We start from the raw sequence: 18,330 nt of genomic DNA, 5'->3' as shown, positions 1-18,330 counted from the left end.
GTCCCTTTAGCCCGGTCCTCCCGCGGAGCCGCCTCGCCGGGCCTCGCCCGAAGGCCGCATGCTCCCTGCACACGCACCCAGTCTCAGCCCTCAACCGAACCGCGAAACAAGACCAGAGCGCGTCCCTAAACTTTCAGGGACTCGGCGAGCGGACACATTAGGTACGCGGCACCACCACGTCAATCAACCGACCGATCTGGTTCCTGGCCTCGCGATCGGGCGAGGTGTTGCTGCTACCACCGACGACGATGGCGACGTCGCGCGACGACACTGAATAACGGAGCCGAACGAGCGAAGGGTTACATCGTCGAGGTCGCGCATGATAGTTCGCCCATTTCCCGCTCCTTCTTCCGTTTCTCTTCCTGTTGCTGCCGATTCCTGTTGGTCGTTTCCTGGTTGACCCCCTTCGCTCGTACCACGATATTACATCACCTTCCACCACCGTCGTCACCCTCACGCGGCGCCCACCACTCCTCTCTCTCTCGTCAGGACAACCGCGCGCGCGGATCGACTGATCGTCGTCGGTCGGCCGAGTCACGGTGGGTAGGAGAGAAAGGGAGAACGCGACAGAGACGAGAGTGCGCGGATGCGAGACTCGTCGCGGAGAAGAATAGCGAAGCGGAGGTCCTTCGCTGTCGATGGCGTCCGCTCTCTCACAAGGGTGGGCGCGATACGATCGGGCAGGCTTTGTCGCGCTTCAAGAAGAGATACACGGACTCTGTATCTATTATCGGATTCCGATAATCCGTCCGTTTGATCAGCAAACTAGGACCGAGATCCTTGAACCTTAGGACGATCACGACGACAAGGACATCACGCACGCGATCGACCCATTACGCGATTTAAAGGCGCGGTCGCGTCACGCTCGCGATCTCCGGCTGGCGTAGGTGGCCGTGTGATGCGGCGTTCAGTTTCGTCCTCCGTTACTTTTGACGGAATTATAAATAGGTATTCGCGCCTCTCTCTTTCTCTCTCTCTCTCTCTCCCCCTCTCTCTCTCTCTCTCTCTCTCTTTTTCTGTTAGATGATGATGCGCGCGAGCGCTTAGCGCGGCCAGTTTAAGTGCTGTTGTTTCGCCGGCACGGATCGCTGCTGGATGCTGTGATCGCTACGTCTCTCTTGTTGCTGATGTTGCTGATCGTGTTGCTGACAGGTGCCGTGGTATTTAATCGCGCACGCGCAGGCGCGGAAGAAGGCGAGAAAGAGAGAGAGAAAAAAGGAAAGACGATGAAAGAAAATAAAGGAAAAATACCTATACAATAGTTCGGTGAAAGAGAGGAAGATAGAAAGTAAGGGTGAGAGAGAGAGAGAGAGAGAGAAAGAGAGAGAGAGAGAGAGAAGGAGAAAGAGGACGGGAGAGAGGGAAAGCGAGTGCGAGAAACGTAAGCGAGTCGATGCGCTGTTATTGATTGGCAGAAGTTGTGAGTAGTAGAAGAAACGAACCAGCGACGCTGTCACGCCGGCAAGGTAGACTACTAAACAATAGTTGATTACAAGATTTTCTCTCGCAGACTGTTGATTGTTTGTTAGTTTCTCGGAAGACTTTGCGGCCGAATTTTGTTCTTCGAGATCGATTGGATAAGGAAAGACTGTTTTTTTTAAAGGAAGATTCAGGCTTTCTCAGGAAAATAATGTGCTTAAGTGTTAAGGATGGAAGGTTGGTTCTTGGTCCTCTTATATTAATCTTGAATCTTTACGCAATTGTCCAACGGCAAGAAGTTCAAAAATCTGGGAAAAAAACTTGTCGATTGACGCAAAGGTATGTGCAGCGCGGAAAGATCGATAGGAGCATTCGAATGCACCACTGAGATCCCTCTCTCTTTCTCTCTCTCTCGGTTAATCGCGCGGTTATCCGGAACACGTATGTCACTCGAGAACGCACGCGTGTTGTATCTTATCTCTCTTTACGTATCCTTCTTTCTCCCAGTTCTCTCTTTTTCTCACTGCAATGCAACCGATGCCGCGTCGAAGGCGTAACACGGAATTATCGCGCGTGTCCTCTCTCCTCGCCTCCCTGTTTTTTTTTTTTTTTTTTTCCGAGCGGACTATCACTTTGCTCTCGCTCCACTTTCGACGCGTGTCCCTCGTTATCACACCGGGCCGACAGGTCGGTAAACGTCACGGGGGCTTTTAAAAGCTCCACGACCCGCGAGGAGCTGTCGTCGGCCACTCGTTTTTCCGTAGTTTGGCCAATATGGCGGTTACACGCGCTTACACGGTGCCTTGGCCACCACTGCCTGCTCGTCTCGCGGACGATTCCAGCGACGCCGACGCGAGGCGTCGCGATGCGAAGCTATCCAGCGCGAACGTTTCTCCGCAGACCGTCGCCGCCGACGCCGACGCCGACGCCGCCGCCGCAGTTGCCGATCACGCCGACGCTAACACCGACGCCACCATTATACAACGCCGACGCGGTCGAGCCATCGGCCGGCGTACACCGAGCGACCACCGGGAGAACTCATGCTCGATGATCCTGCGTGCGAATGACCCGTTGATGTTTTCGCGATCTATTACTGTCATCAAAACGACGTCATTACGATAACTTTGACAGTCGCGAAAACGAAAATCCACGGAGATTTATACGCGGAATGACGGAGAAATACTAAAAATCGAACAAGTGTTATACCGTAATAAAATAATAAAATCTAATTGAAACAAAATAAGAGAGAATAAAAATATGACAGCTAGATTAATTATTATTTACTAAACGTTCTTATTGTTAGATTTTTATGCTGATTGATTGATTGATCAAAAAGCACTTTGTTATTAAGCGCCTCGGGATAAATCCCCTCAAGCGCAACGTGCTCAAAAGATAACAAGCAATGTGTGAAATAATACACAAAAGAACAATAAAAAAAAAACAAGTAAAGAAAATATTAAACAAATTAAGAGAACAATAAAGCATAAGAAAAAAAACAAATTAAAGCTGAACATTTAAGACTTAACAGATAATCAAAGAATTCATTTCTAAAAATATCAGCAGGTGCTGAGAAAGAAAATTAATTATTTGGTATATAATTTAAAAAATTGGAAGATTAATTTCTAATATTATACAGGTAAGAATTGTGTTTTAACAGACAGAGTGCTGTAATCATCAAAAAGCCTCTCAAACATTTATACCGCGTAATAATGGAACATTGAGTAAACAAAAAAAAAAAAAAAAGCTGTCACGTATATAACGAGAATTATCAATTCTAGGAATTATGACTCATTATACGTTTGTCTCATTTATTGAAACGGTGTATTCGGAATAATCACGTGAGTTTTCCTCGTTGCTGAATTTAACTCATGCAAATGCGTTTGTTCAATATTTGAGTTTAACACGTTTTTCATCCTTTTGTATTTTAACGTGAATAAAATATTACTTCAACGTACTGTCGATTGTTTTATAAACAGACTGTAAGATCTATTGCTGTAAATAAGCTTCGAGACGAGATAGCTTTCATCGAGGACTGTAGTCATTAACACGTTGTCTCAATATATACTTCGTATATTACGTAGCGCAGACAATAATAGATTAATAAGCAGCTACTACTATATACGCGCGCACACACATATATACGTACATAAATAAATGATGTAAGAACTATAAGAAAGCAAAATATGCACATTTGTGGCGACAATGTTGCAAAGATATTTTCGCAAATTATGTACATACATATATAAAGCCTCCTTTCCCTCAATATAATTATAAATATCTACCGTATTCTGAGAAGAGACCTGTGTTTGCAAAAATAAATTTATGCCAGCTTTATCGCGAGAGAGCGATAGTCCCACGCTAAAAGATTTTTATGGAAATATACTTTCCACTTGCTGTGTGTGTTTCAGGAATATTATGTTTTCGTGCTAAAAATCTCATTTACTCCCGCCGTCCTTGGCACCATCGCCGGTTTTTTAGCGGCTTTTAAGTTAAGTAGTTCCGCGTTTGTAGCGAGCACGAGAGCGCGGGAACGTCTTTCTCGCGCGCGCAAAAATGTACCATCCTCGTCTTTCCGCTCGCACGACGTACGATCGATCCCGCACGACCGTGGCCAATACCAGAACTATCGTCATCCCTCCGTCAGTTTTTTCCGCCTCTCGCGTCTACATAAGGAAGAGACGCGACATGGAAGCGAGTGTGTAAGGGAATGTCTGAAGGGGGCGAGAATCAATACGTCGCCTGCGGCGGCAGCATCCTCCTCCCTCTCTTTCTCCGTCGATGCATTTCGCCACCGCTCGTAAATAGCGAGGAGATGCTACGAGATGAGGATGCAGGTTCGGCTCTCGCTGAATGACTCTCGCGCATCCGCGCGCGCGGTGCGGCCTCCGGTCGGACGATAACGAAGCGACAGGCCGCTGAAAGTTAATTTCGAACCCGCGTCACGGAACGTTACACATGGTAACGCCGAGCGGAATGTAAATGAAGGTTGCCCCGGAGCGCCTGGGATACAGCACACCTCGTGCTCGGTAGAGAACCCGTCGGGAATGCCGACCAGAACTCAGAACAGTCGGTTCAATCGAATGCCTGCTTATCGGTAGAAGTCAGTCCCTCTGATAGTGGCAAATATTTGTCTCGTGCGTGTAAACATTTTTCACCTACGCGTCGTTGAATATTTTGTCTCAGAAGTCTGTTTCTAAGCAGCAAATTCTTACGCGATGAAATTATTTCTGTGTTAGAAACGCACGCTGTGCTCTTGTTCAACGTGTCGATCAAAGAATATGATAAAAAAAAAAAATAAATAAATAAATAAAAACTTCTTATATGTAATATTTTTAAATAAAATTGCTCTTTCATACACGTAATATTTTGCAATAAGTGAGAAAGCTAGATGGAGTATAAAACTGAAAACTTGGATTTTAGTTTTGCCTAAGAATTCGGCAAGAAGATTTTACTTTTCGACTTTGTCTTTTGTTGAAAAACTGGTACCTGTTTTTCTTCCCAGGATATACAAAGAATAAGGCAACTTTGAAACTGCAGGAAGCCTAGATGTTTAAAAAAGGAGAGAGGGAACTTCCTTTCTGCATTGTTTCCGATGATAACGGTCAAAAATTTACGACTTCGGTTTCTGTCCCTTTTGAGATCCCTGCGGTGGGGTAACAAAAAAGAGGAAAAGGGAAAGTTACAAGTAATAGGAAACCAGGCATAAGAAAATACAAAGGCGCTAAGTTATGCGGGAAATCGCACGTTCTAACCGGTTTTTCGAGATCTATCTCAAAATTTTCGTACTTTTCAACATACTTCATTCTGCATGCGTTAAAACATATTTTAATTTACTTTTCAAATGTAATTCTAAACATTTGTTAATTTTAACATAAAATTTTCTTCTACCGTGATTCGCTTCTACAGTAGTAAACATAGTTCGCTGCTGTACTGACTGACTGACTAAGCCGCGAACACGTGGAAGGACAAACGCACACGAAGAAGCTTCGCTCGTACGAGTGTTCTTCGCGCTTTTTAATTATTTTTTAATATTACATTCGTTATATTTTTAGCGCAAAAATTTCGTCTTATATCGTCATTGCTTTCAGAACTATAGTTCGCTGCTATGGTTAACATAAGTCGTAAACACGTGACATAAGTTGCAAGAACAGATGGACGGGGGAAGCTTCTCCTATTGCGAGCTGTGTGGGTGTTGCGTACGTGTGCGCGCGCATGTATATGTATGTGTGTGTGTATCCGTGCCTGTTTAGAAACGGTGCTGTTTCTATCGTCACCGATGTGTGATAGGTTGTCTGATGGTGGGAGGGTAGGGAAGAGGAGTTAGAACAGGCTCTTCTACCCCCCCCTAATACTGGAGGATTGAATGGGTGGAGGGTGGTATTGGGTTCTCTCACCCCACTTCCACCACCCACATGCCCACCCCAACCCGCTTGCTGCCTGAGCCACCCACTTCTGTCCGCCTGCCACCCCGCCTGCCCACCCACTCCCAACCCGACAGCCGAGGAGGAAACAACCAGCAACGGACCCAACCAGTACGGTTTACGACAACCGAATTTCTTTTCACTACATCTTGTACGAGAGGTGAGTAGTTGGAAAGATACACTTCTGTTCTCTTCATGTGACCGTGCTATCCATTGCGCAGTGTGGTGAACCGCGTTCAAGTAGGTATCATCGTCGTCTTGTGTCCGATGTCGTACTCGTCCGTTATCCGTGATATCACTTCCGATCCAGTGTCTTTGCCGGATACGTTTCCTCTCCTCGATGTATCTATCGTGATTCTTCCGCTAAATTGCGCGCCGAGAACGAACGATCGGGAGAAAGTGCAAAGTGGGAGAGAAGAGAGACGAAGTAGTGCGGGCGGAGTGAGAACCGAATGCGAGAGCGATTCCGAATGACGGCGAACGAGAGCGAGGAGAAGAGAGGCCACTGCCGCCGTGTATTGTGTATATCGCGAATAGGCCGCGTATATACCTATTCGAGACGCGCGGGTTGTATGTGCGAAGTCTCTCTATGCCCGTGTGCTCGTCGGTGTTCGATGGATAGCGGCGCCGCGAAGCGAAAGAAAGAGAGAGAGATAGAGAGAGAGAGATACATATATATATATATATATAGAAAGCGAACGAGAGAAAGAGAGAGAAAGAGAAAGTCAGCGTGTGTTCTGCTCCGAGAGCGCGCGTGTGCACAAGGGCGGTCGTCGCGGTGCAGCGCGATATCATGCTGAGAGCGCGGATGATTATGCCGCGGGTGTGCGTGGTCGACAGGCCGGCCTTCGCCTTTTTCATTACGTGTGCGCGCGTACGCCACGGAGAGACGACGATGCTGCAACGACGACGATGCGACCACAACGCTTCTGCGTGCTTCGTCGCCGGACGGGCAAAGATGAAAGAGAAAGAGAGAGAGAGAGCGCGATGAGAGGAAAGAAGGGATTTTCGAGTCTGGATCGCGCGCACATTAATACGATTGCGAGTACGTTAGGGGAAGTGCTCGATATGTGTCCTTGGTCTCGCCGGGAATAATTTCCAGATGAATTTGAATGGCGCACTGCGCGCGCATCTTATTTCTCTCTTCTTCGTTCGCTCTCTTTCTCTTCCTCTCCCTCACTCTTTGTCACTCTCCTTTCTTTATCTATCTCCTTCTATCTTTTTCAGTCAGGATTGTGTCTCTCCTTTATTTCGGCCGACCGTCGAGTTGCCGCTTCGTATCATCTCTTCCTTTCCCCTCTTTACCCCTCCGGACGCGACTGCTTTGTGGTATGACACAGGGGTTCTCAATCGGTGCAGAAAGTTTCACAACGTAGTCTCTGTAGACACCCTCTACAGTTCCACCATCTGTCGCTTCTGGGGGACGTGCCCTCTATCGGCGACGAAGGGGAATATTGATTTATTCTTCACCCCTCCACGTACCGAACGTTCTTGTTATACCCCTCCGTGTCCGTATACACGGAATGTCGGTGTCTGCACGCATACACACGGCGAAGTTTCCTGCAGGGTTGCTCGTTTCTCCCTCCTAGTCTCACTCAAGCAATAGCACGATCAATACGGCTCATACCTTCCTCATTTTGGATGCTGTCACCATCTGTATCCGAGCGCAACTCCAAGTGAAGAAATGGCAGTTTTTTCATATCAAACTGAATATTATATTGCATGTAATAATTACGTTAAAATTACTTTTATAATTTCATTATTTTTAAAACAACAGCTATTCCGAAAGAACATAAAAAAATCATTTAACACTTTGTAAGAATTTTTACACTAAGTTACTAGATCTAGAGTTTCTTATTATATCATCGTCGTTAGATTTGCTTTATTTTTGAAGCTTAACATTTGCTCATGTATACTTTTATTCGATAATATGTACAATTATTACATACTTACACGAAATTCTCTCTCTCTTTCTCTGTTTCTCTTATACAAAAATATTTAGTAATTTCTCACATTTTAAAGCCTTAAAGTTTTGAATAAATCTTCGTTAATCTTCATGATCGAGGAAAGAGTAATAAGACATACAATTGTATGTAAAACATAGTTTGTTTAAATTAATACGTAGATCACTTTTACATGTGTGACTAACTATTTCGAATCTAATCTCATAGCAGCAGCGTTCCACCAGAGAAGTCGTTAGCGTGTTCGTTATAAAGTTTTGTATACTACACGTTCTCTTCTTCCTCTGCCATATTTGCTCCACATGGTTGGATTTTACGCCCCCGAGAGTTTGAACGTATATTTATTTTCTATTTATGGTAAACACATGGAAAATGTAAAAACAAAGAACGGAACGGTTAAAAAAATTTTATCCAACTTTTTAGATAAACATTATCGAAAATGAAGATTGAAATTGAGAAAGTTTGTTTAAAATCTGAAAATAATTTATTTAACTGCACGTATATAATGACAATTATACACGGTTTTCTATTAATTAATTTTTGTTACAACGTTAGAAATTAAATTTATAATTTAATAAAATTGTATGCGCACAATATTTCACTCTCAAACTAGTGTGCTGTTAGGTTCACTATTATCTCCCTTGAAGTCATAAAATATGTTACAGGCAGAAGAATTTTCTTTGAAATTCAGAATTGAAAGAAAGCAGGTAGACCGGCTTATTCTATCTAGGAGGAATAAAGGAGACCTCCTGTTGTTGTAACATTGAACCATCTCTTGTTACGAGCCTTTAAAATGGAGGGAAACGCATCAATCGGCAGGATGGATTACGAAGATATGTTTAAAGAAATAACGCGAAAGCTTTATGGCGAAGATACACCCGATCACCGAAGTAAGTGAAAAATTATTTGTAAAATTTCAGAAAATTAATTAAAAAATAAAAGTATAATGAGGTGCAAAATATAATGAAAAGCATCCTAGATGAGTTTTCGAAACTGAATTCAGTTGGAATTATTATTACGTGTATTAATTTACATATTTAGATAAATAAAAATTATATTTTGCATGAATATCTAGCACCAATCAGATAATTTTCCACTGATTTGATACTATATGAGCTTAAAAGTTATTGTTAAAAATACAATTATTATATTGTTTGCGTTTGAAATTGAGACTCAAGAAAATTCTAATGTAATCTTCGAATAATTTAAATTAAAATGCAATCTGTTTAAATTACAATGCATTAAAATGTGCTGTAGTGTTAAACAAAAAATAAAACAAAATAAAATTTATTCATTGCAATATTAATAATTCATAAAGCAATACAAAATATTAATGATAAATAAAACAATACCGTTTAACGACAAACATTTATAGTTATAAGATTGCTTTGAATTGTTGATATTATTTTTCTATATAAATTTATCGCGATTTTGTTAACGCAGCATCGAGTGTTCAAAATGAATTTGAAGCATCCGTTTCGTATAAAAACGATGACAATACTGGAAACGGAACAGATAGTTGCGATGACGGCAACTGGATTTTTGAGGAAGAAATGTTCAAAGGAACTGATAGTCGAATCGCTGCTTATCACCCCGGAAAAGCCGCGTGGCGATGTGAAGAATGCGGTAAATACACTACATTGTAAAAGCTTTGCATTGGTAGATTTATTGTTGTGTGTAACATTTTTAGCGTATATAAAAAAAAAATGTAAGCAAGCTGGCACACACATTTAATACCACCGCGTGCTTTTTTTTCTAAAATGCTTTTTTCCCAAGTTATTTTGTTTACGATCTCATAAAGTGTAAGAAAACAACTCGGCGTTATCGAGCTTTACTCTGCAGGTACTACACACACACACACACACACACAACTACATGTACAGCTAATATTCTTTCGGTTGCTTCGTTTTTTCGCTTTCGCTTAGCAAATGCTTCGTAAAAAACACGCTAGTCGAGAGATAAGCGGATATTCATGTGTTATTGCGCGCAGGCAGCCTATGAGATTACTCTCTCTGAGTTTTTGAACGCCTCTATTAAACCTTTAGATAAGCTTAAAGGTCTAGATCAATAGAGTACTTACAATTAGAGTACAGCTGAATAATTTTCTATCCAGCTATGTAAAAAGTTTAAGTGATGCAAGATAAAAATAAATTGATTAGCACACATATGCGTACGTAGGGTAGGATAATGAGAAAAGTTGTTCTTGCTAATTGACGATCCTACGTTTTTTAATGACACGTCAAGCGGCTGCATATAATTGTGATATTCTCGATTATCGAGGAATTTATTTAACGAGATTTACACGTTATTTGAGATTTACACGTCTGATTTTCAGATTTTTGCTCACATCTTTATCTATATATATATTTTTTTTTATTTAAGTTTTTGTTCTCGTTAAATATTTCGTTGTTTTTACACCACAACTATACGCACATTTAATTTGCATACGTAAATCGTTCCACCGTCTTCCGAGACAATAAACAGACAATTTATCAACAGGCGAGATCATGAATGTTATGCCCCGAGAATTCGCCGATCATTTTATGGAAAACCATTCCTCTCGGATTGTGACGGACTGTAGGAACAGACACTCGAGGGTCAGCTACAAGGACCCACAGACGGATTTGACAAGAGAGGAAATAATTTTGTACTTAGAGAAACTGCGAGATAAAGCCGAACGCGATGGACCGAAAGTCCCGTCACGAAGAACTCAGGAAACTCAAACCTTGCCAACACCTTTGTCTCCAGTTACTCCAAATTTTCTATTGCAAGAACTACCATCTACCTCTGTGCCGCAACATTTGCAACAAGTTAGTGAATCGATCTTTATTTTTAATCGATAGAATATTTCTCTTTATGTACATTAGGCTCTTATTTACTCTTAAAAATGTTTTTTTGAATTTTTTTTGCGGCATCCCCGGAAATGGTTTTAATTAAAAAAATAATCTGTGAAAAAGTTCAGCCCGATCAAATAGAGTTAAAGACACTTTTGGGTCCTTGCAAGTTAAAAAAATTATTTGTGCAATTTAAAAACTTATGTTAATGTTTAAAAGCCCAGAAGCTCCTTTTCTCCTTTATTTGAATTGTTTCATAGATTATTTTTTTAGCAATTGGAACCATTTTAGAGGGTGCCGCGAAAAAATTCAGAAACTGAAAATAAGAGCCGTTCAAATATACATATTTAGAATTTATATAAACCTGCAAATTAAAATAATCCGCAATTGTTGCAGAACGCAACCACTGCCAGTTCTGTCATGCAGCCACTTAACAACGCCGGCAAAAGATACAAATGTGATCACTGTAATTACGGCACGGACAGGCGTGATCTCTTTACGAGACACGAGAGCATTCATAAAGACGACAAGCCCTTTCAGTGCGAGGTTTGCAAGAAACCGTTCAACCGAGCTGATCACGTAAAGAAGCATCACGAAAGAATGCACAAAGAGCAGCTGTACGACCCGTCGAAGATACGAGTGCGAGGAAAGGATCAGGATTCGAGCCAGACTCAACAAGCGTCAGTTAGCAACGCGAGCACTCAGCAGCAACCGCATATCAATTATCAAACTGATTTTTCCGCGAACAAAGGATATCAATTACAACCAAACGCTGTAGCATCGAGCTCTGGCACGGGCACTATGAGTATGTACCAAACGCCCGCCATGCCTGCTCCGGACATCATGCAGACCACCGCGAATAATTGCAATAACACCGTTAGACGAGTGCCGAACAGCGGCTGTAACAGCAAAAGTCACTTTAAGGGTAGCTCCAAGAGCACGCAGGATCGTAGGTGAGACAATTTCCCTTCTAATTATTACACACACAACTTATTAATTAACTAAGTAATAAACTTAAATTGTGTTGAATCTGCTTTTTTGCGATTAATTTCATCTGCCGCTGTATTTCTATGGTTTTGTTGTTTCTCTACTTACTATGGATAATGGATGTCAAAGAAAATCATTACAGAATCGTGTCGATTTATAAATTTAAAGGTTCACCTGCATGTATTGTCCTTGGAGCGGTGCTGACAATTGGTGCCTGAAAAGGCACATGCAAACGCACACCAAACCCTTCGAGTGCCCTTTATGCACATACAAGGCAGCTCGCGCTGAGCGACGCGCTACGCACGTGTTAAAGGTGCACAATAGAAGACTGTGTTCTAAGTGTTCATTCATTACGGAAGATACAGCACAATATCAGATGCATTTGTTGCAAGTCCATCAGCAACGCGTCACGAACACAAGCACCTCCTCAACTTTGACTTCACAGTCGGCACCTCCGACTAATGTCCGTCATCAACAACCCCTGCAGTAAGAGTCTTATTTCAATTCTTATTTGTACATAAGTATTAATTTGTCTAACAAAATTTACGATGTTTTTAAGTATAAATTAAATCAAGAAACAAAACTTTGAGAGCCACACGCTGGGACGTACGTGCGAAATATATTTATATAAAATGCTACTTTGCATCACATGTGAATTATTCGTTTAATTCCTCAATTAAATTTAAAAAATTTATTGCGAAAGACAACTTGGCCAGGAGTCGAGTCCGAATTTTTCACGTTGTGGCTCTGAAAGTTCTATTTCTCGATTTGATTTGTTAATTTGTGTATATATCAACTTCTCTACATCTGTTAAATTAGTATTGTTATTGTTGCTGTAAATAAATTGTAAATAACAAAATTACAAACAAGAACGCTTTAAGTTGTTCGATATGCTGTAAATTAATCAATAATAGATAACGATGTGTGTGCTTCGTATAACATAACAACAGACAAAATAGTTAATGCAATAGTGCCAGTAAAACAGTTTGCGCAATAATTTATGTGATTACTTATTAGTCATTATTATTGAATATACAGTGCAGTGGGAGGACGACCGCCACCAGGGCCACCAGTGTTTCCAGCTCCAACGCAGACCATAGCACCTGTAATTGCGTCATCAGCCATGCTCGAGTAAGTGTCATATAATATATGTATATATATATATATATTATTGTTATTATATTATTATTATTATTATTATTGCTGCATGTGAGACTCATGTGTATATTATATATACACATATGTATACACATACACGAGTCTCTTTTGTTTAGTTAATTAATTTTCGCATCCTGTTTCTTAATTTTTTCGGTCAAACCATTAAACGCATAATCAATGGCGCGCAGCATCGAACCTCGAATTCTTTCGTATTTTTTTGTTTTTATTTTCGTTCAACCGATTAATGCGCTCGCTGACGGGTTACGTCACAGATTCGTATTTTAGTTTTCCGCCAACGTTCTCCGGCGATCGGTCTCTCCCGTTATTATTACGAACGATTTATGAAGTTTGATGATATCGCAGATTTTCTTGTCACGGTCACTTTCAATGCGGGATCAGCACCCGTCGATCGTAACCCGTCGATGATGCGTTCAGCGATTCGTCATCTCGCGCGTCACTGTCCACTCCTCCTCCTATGTTTTGTTACGTTCTCGCGTCAATTTTTGGATTATTTTTCGTTAAAAAAAAAAAAAAAAAAAGAAAAAACAAACGAGATCTGTCGATCTCGTGTATCACCATGTGCACGCTTCGTTTGCTTTCGGTGTTTCCGTAGATTACGTGTTTAACGCTGATCGTACCGATCGCGTAAAAACAAACGCACATTTACGCGGGCCTCTATTCTGAACGATGATTTCTCATACGCGCCTCTTTACTTAAACTACAGATATCGAGAGTCACTGAAATAACAGATGCGCGATGACACGGTTGTCGATACGAGCAGACATACAGAATAAAGGCCCAGCTGAATGTGTATCAATACTGCGGTGTATTGATGACCTTTGGAAAAGATAACAAACGCGCTATCAGAAAAAAGAGAAAAGATTTCCGTGCGAGATTTCCTATACAAAATAAAAAAAAAAAAAAAAAACATTAATGCACCGCAGTATAACTTCGTTTAGTTAAACAGTTAGATTTTTTCTTTTAAATCTCTCTCACGTCGTGCTACGACGAACGCTGGTATAGAAAAAAAAATGACGCGAACGTAACTTATGGAACAGTGCCGCGGTGGTTGCAGCCACGAGATGGTAAAATCCCCTGCAACTGCAGCGACCATGGCATATCCAACGGAGGAGGAGAAGCGATTGTACCGTCGCATGAGCGATACCAACGGTAACGGCGACGACGACAACGATGACGACGTCGTGCGAAACACTGGTAACCGCGAGAAACGCAGCTATAATCGTGGCGCGTGTCGCATCTGCGACTTCAAGAACTATATGACGGACGATGATCTTAAAACAGAGAGTTTTCGAACGATAAGAGGATTAGAAATAAAAACGGCGCTAAGTTTAACAATACTTTCACACGCAATTTGACCAGGTTCGCGAATATGTTATCACGGATGATTCAGCAAAACGAGAGAGAGATGTTGCTCATAGGACAGAACAATCGGGAACTATTGGCGAATTCTTCAAGACCCAGCAATCTGGAGGAGAAAGAAAATATGGAGCAACCGAAGAAGAGTAGGAAAAGCAAGCGAAAATCCGATATACCCAAACACGTCCTGTGGCATCAAGATGGGTCGGTGTCCAAATATATACGAATGATACCAGCGCTAGGTTATCGACCTAATGAAGAAAAAACAGAAACTGTAATAAACACAAAATATGGTAAGAAACAAATTACGTATGAATATGATAAAAATCATCGACAAAATGAGAAAGAAGTGATGCGGCGAGGAATGTTGAAATGTTTTTTGTGCCCGAGGGTATCCCCCGCTCGGGCGTTAATCCGACGCGCGTATCACACTAAAACTTCATTGATATTGCACAAATTATGGCGACATAAGCGGAGATCTTCGTCGTTCAACAAGGACGGGTCTTGTGGCTTGTCGGTTGACAATTTGTCATTAACTGCGTCTAAATTGATAATTAAACCAACGTTTTTCACCCCAAATTATAGGTATCGTAGGTGACCTAAATAACAAAAAATGATAAACAAACGAATGACGAAACACGAAGAGACGGAAAAACTATACGATTGGACTTCTATCTATAGGACATGTAAAAGAGGACAAATGTAGAATACGGCAACTCTCGAAAATGGCAACTTTCAGACATTTCTTTCAGACATTTCTTTCACTAAGTACAAAATTTATCCACAATGAAACTGGCACTATTCTAGTTCATCAAGCTTTGTTTTATGGTAACACCGGGGTATGTCACAATTATTTTTATTTTTTTTACTATACTTACTGAATTCGAAATCTCAACTTCAGAATTTTGCTATTACGTCAGAATTTTTAAAGATAATAACAAAATACTGACGAAATGCATTAGTTCCACACATTCTGTGTCTTTCATTTTACTTCAAAGTCTTTATGCAAACTTATATAAAAATCAGGTCAACTCGATGTAAATTACACGACAAAACTTTATATAGAATTTCTCGTTTCCGACGTCATAAATCCACTATGGCTGTACCAAGTATTTAAGAGACAACGTAATTAATACCTTTCTAGGTGGACGGAAAAATTTACTAAATAAGTGGCGAAGTTTATGATTATTTGATATGTATATATCTACATGTAGATTTTAAGTACCGCGCAAAGGGTCTCTTCTTATTTCTCTTATAAATAAATATTTACGCGATCGTATACATCTCTCTACTATTATTACTACACTACTTTATAAAAAGATATTTTGCGATATCTAAAAAGACAGAAAATAAGCGCGAGATAGAAACAATATAAGTAAGTCTTCAATTGAAAGTATTTTGGATATAACTTACGCACCAAAAAAATTGTATTCTCTCAAATTAAGAGACGCGTATATACTTTATTATAAGTTATCTTAACAGTGACAGAGCCGGCGTGTGCGCTGTGCAGGAATACGCGTAGAAAAATAATATGTGTAGAATAGAGTGGCTTTTATTTATTACTCTTAGAAAATTTTTTTTCTCGGCATTCTCTAGAATGTTCCAATTGCTAAAAACTAATCTGTGAAAAAGTTCAATCGGATAAGAAAAAAAGCCCCCTGAGCTTTTAAACAGTAAAAAAAAAATAAATCGATTTTATTTGATATTTTCCAACTTACTGATTACATCAAAAAATATTAAACAAAAAAGAAAATGACCAAATAAAATCGATTTATTATGCATTTAAATAATTTTTTTGACGTTTAAGTAGCTCCTCTTCCCCTTATCCGCTCGGGTTTTTTCACAAATTATTTTTTTAGCAATTGGAATCGTTCTGGAAGATGCCGCAAAACAATTCTAAAGTCGAAAATAAGAGCCACCCCCTAGTGTAGAAAATCAGTTTTGGACGAAATTTCGTTAATTTATTTCACCGGCTGTCACTGTGTTGGTAGATGTTCTTAATGGACGAGAATATTTCCCTCTTTTTTGTGTCAGTGCTTGTAGAATATCTTCCAAAAACAAGAACATATTCTTCAGTCACTGACAAACTGTAAAGATAAACGAACTTCTTATTAAGAATATGTGATACTCAGCTGAGGATTCGTCTCTTAAGACAAGAGAATTAATTCTCTTAGTGCCATTTTAGAAGAGAATATTACATGTAATCATAAGTGAGAAGAATTTTTAGGAGAATACAGTTTTTATTTCTCGAGGTGCGGTAACGTGTAAATAGATTGTTATATTCGCTGCGATACCTTCGACTACACTCTTTCTTAATAAGACATTTGAGAGAGTATAAAATTACTGATTTATATAAACTTACTTTCAGGAAATAAGAGATCCGTGAGGATACCGGCCGAAGAATAATAACGGAGTTGTAGTCTAAACATCCTACTAAAAACACAAATTATTTTTGCTTACATCTTTCAAGAAATCAAAAACCAAAAAAAAACAAAAAAAAAAAAACAAAAAAAAAACAGATTTCGTAACTTTTAGCAAAGTTTTTGACATTGTTATAAAAAATCCGAAATCTCATCAAGCTACAGATATATATCTACGATTAAACATACTTCGACTTGAAACAATGCATACGGTATTACAGACCGTACTTTTATAACAAAAGTTATTTGTATATATATACATATATATATACATACATATATATATATACATGTATGATATTGTATTTACAACGTTATTGTATACGGATTTCTATGAGTATTTTGCTCTATGCGTTTTAACGACTTCATCTTTTTGCCTTTACTAAATATTAAGAAAAAAAAAAAAAAAAGATAAATAAGAAGAAACGGAAATTGAAGAGCAAAGGGGATAAAAACAAAAATGACGAGAAACAAGTTGGATTCTATTTGTAGACTTGTTTCTAACACATTTATGTCAAAAACAATGGCCGCGTTCAGCGAAAATATAGCGCTTTGTGATTACTGTCTACGATTGGCCTATTCGACTGTCGCATATATGAAAGTACATGCCAATGAACGCAGCCGTTGAAATCGTCTGTCGCTTTTATCTGTCTCTTTGCTCTGTTGATCATGACTGTTTTTATAATAAATTTCCGATTGTTTCACGATAAATTTTTTTTTTATTTTTTCAATATTTTTTTATTACTGTCAATTATCTTTTTATTTTTTTTATTTTTATCATCTCTATATACCTCTCTTCTAGCCTTTAATCAAATATTTAAAAGTTTTATCTATCAACTTTTTCCACGTCCATACCGGAAAGAACACAAAGTGTTTGTACAAAAACGTCTCGAAAAATACATGTAAATGTAATTAATGGAAATGTAATAATTGTAAATATGTATGTAATAAAATAGTGTTGCATTTCTTTCTTTTTACACCTTTCCTCTAGATTACACCACCATACAGAGTTCCTTGTAATAATTTTCCTCCAAAATAATTATTAATTAATTAAGGAATAATGTAATTATTTCTTTATAATTACATTATTTCTTTATGTAATTATTTTTTAATTAATAATTTTCCTTCAAAAGACGAAGAAAATAATTTCTATTTTTAATCCTGTGCTGTACTAGTTGCGCTTAATATAATCAGAGTTGATTAAATTAACAATATCAACTTGGGAAGAAATTAAACTTATTAGTTGTGGATATACATATACCGTGAGCGAGAAAAATATCGCATGTCGATACAATGTACACACTCATACATAGGTATGAACACAGAAATGTACAAACGTTGTTGCTGAATTTCAAAAACGTTGAACACAAAAAAACATAAAAATAATCCGTAATGTTTAATAACGTAGAGAATTCTCTCGCGTAATGTTTTAATACAAAGCGAAAATATAACGCAACAAGAGCTAAGGTGTTTCAGAATGGTTGCAAGATAATCTGCCATTAACGAACGTTGAAATAGCATCCATCCCAATAATAAAGAGATCGAATTTAATGAATGCATTTTCAGAAGAGGTACACACACGCGCGCGTCGCGATATGCGCGTGTTGTGCAGAAAAATTATGAGAATATTTAAAAAACTACCCTGCTTTTTGCGTATTATCGTACTGCGCGCGTATCGGAATTTTTATTTTTATTAATACCCTTTTCTCTCGCGCATAAAGAGAAATTACATTTTATCAAAAATAATTTTGCT

The 18,330-nt window shown here is 39.5% G+C and overlaps 1 protein-coding gene across 7 annotated transcripts; it reads left to right on the top strand.

The window, feature by feature from the left end:
* Nucleotides 1-5,909: 5,909 nt before the first annotated feature.
* Nucleotides 5,910-17,519, top strand: LOC109852837 (zinc finger protein 431). 7 transcript variants are annotated; one of them, XR_002250039.1, is made up of 10 exons: nt 5,910-6,000; nt 8,449-8,691; nt 9,245-9,427; nt 10,301-10,611; nt 11,032-11,588; nt 11,791-12,108; nt 12,661-12,753; nt 14,161-14,450; nt 14,743-14,996; nt 16,526-17,519. XR_002250039.1 is itself a non-coding variant. In XM_020424369.1 (10 exons), exons 3-10 carry the CDS (start codon nt 8,595-8,597, stop codon nt 16,561-16,563), a joined length of 1,887 nt encoding a protein of 628 aa, XP_020279958.1. In that variant the 5' UTR covers nt 5,925-6,000; nt 7,068-7,564; nt 8,467-8,594; the 3' UTR covers nt 16,564-17,519. The 7 variants fall into 7 exon arrangements, 6 of the variants coding, with proteins under 6 accessions (XP_020279955.1, XP_020279954.1, XP_020279959.1 ...); XM_020424369.1 differs by lacking the exon at nt 14,743-14,996 and adding an exon at nt 7,068-7,564 and having other exon boundaries at nt 5,925-6,000; nt 8,467-8,691; XM_020424367.1 differs by lacking the exons at nt 5,910-6,000; nt 14,743-14,996 and adding exons at nt 6,726-6,885; nt 7,068-7,564 and having other exon boundaries at nt 8,467-8,691.
* Nucleotides 17,520-18,330: the final 811 nt, after the last annotated feature.

Source organism: Pseudomyrmex gracilis, unplaced genomic scaffold, assembly GCF_002006095.1.
Source record: "Pseudomyrmex gracilis isolate BER0280 unplaced genomic scaffold, ASM200609v1 scaffold_37, whole genome shotgun sequence".
Taxonomy (NCBI): Eukaryota; Metazoa; Arthropoda; class Insecta; order Hymenoptera; family Formicidae; genus Pseudomyrmex; species Pseudomyrmex gracilis.
The sequence above is the reverse complement of the archived record's forward strand: the minus strand, read 5'-3'. Positions and strand labels throughout refer to the sequence as shown.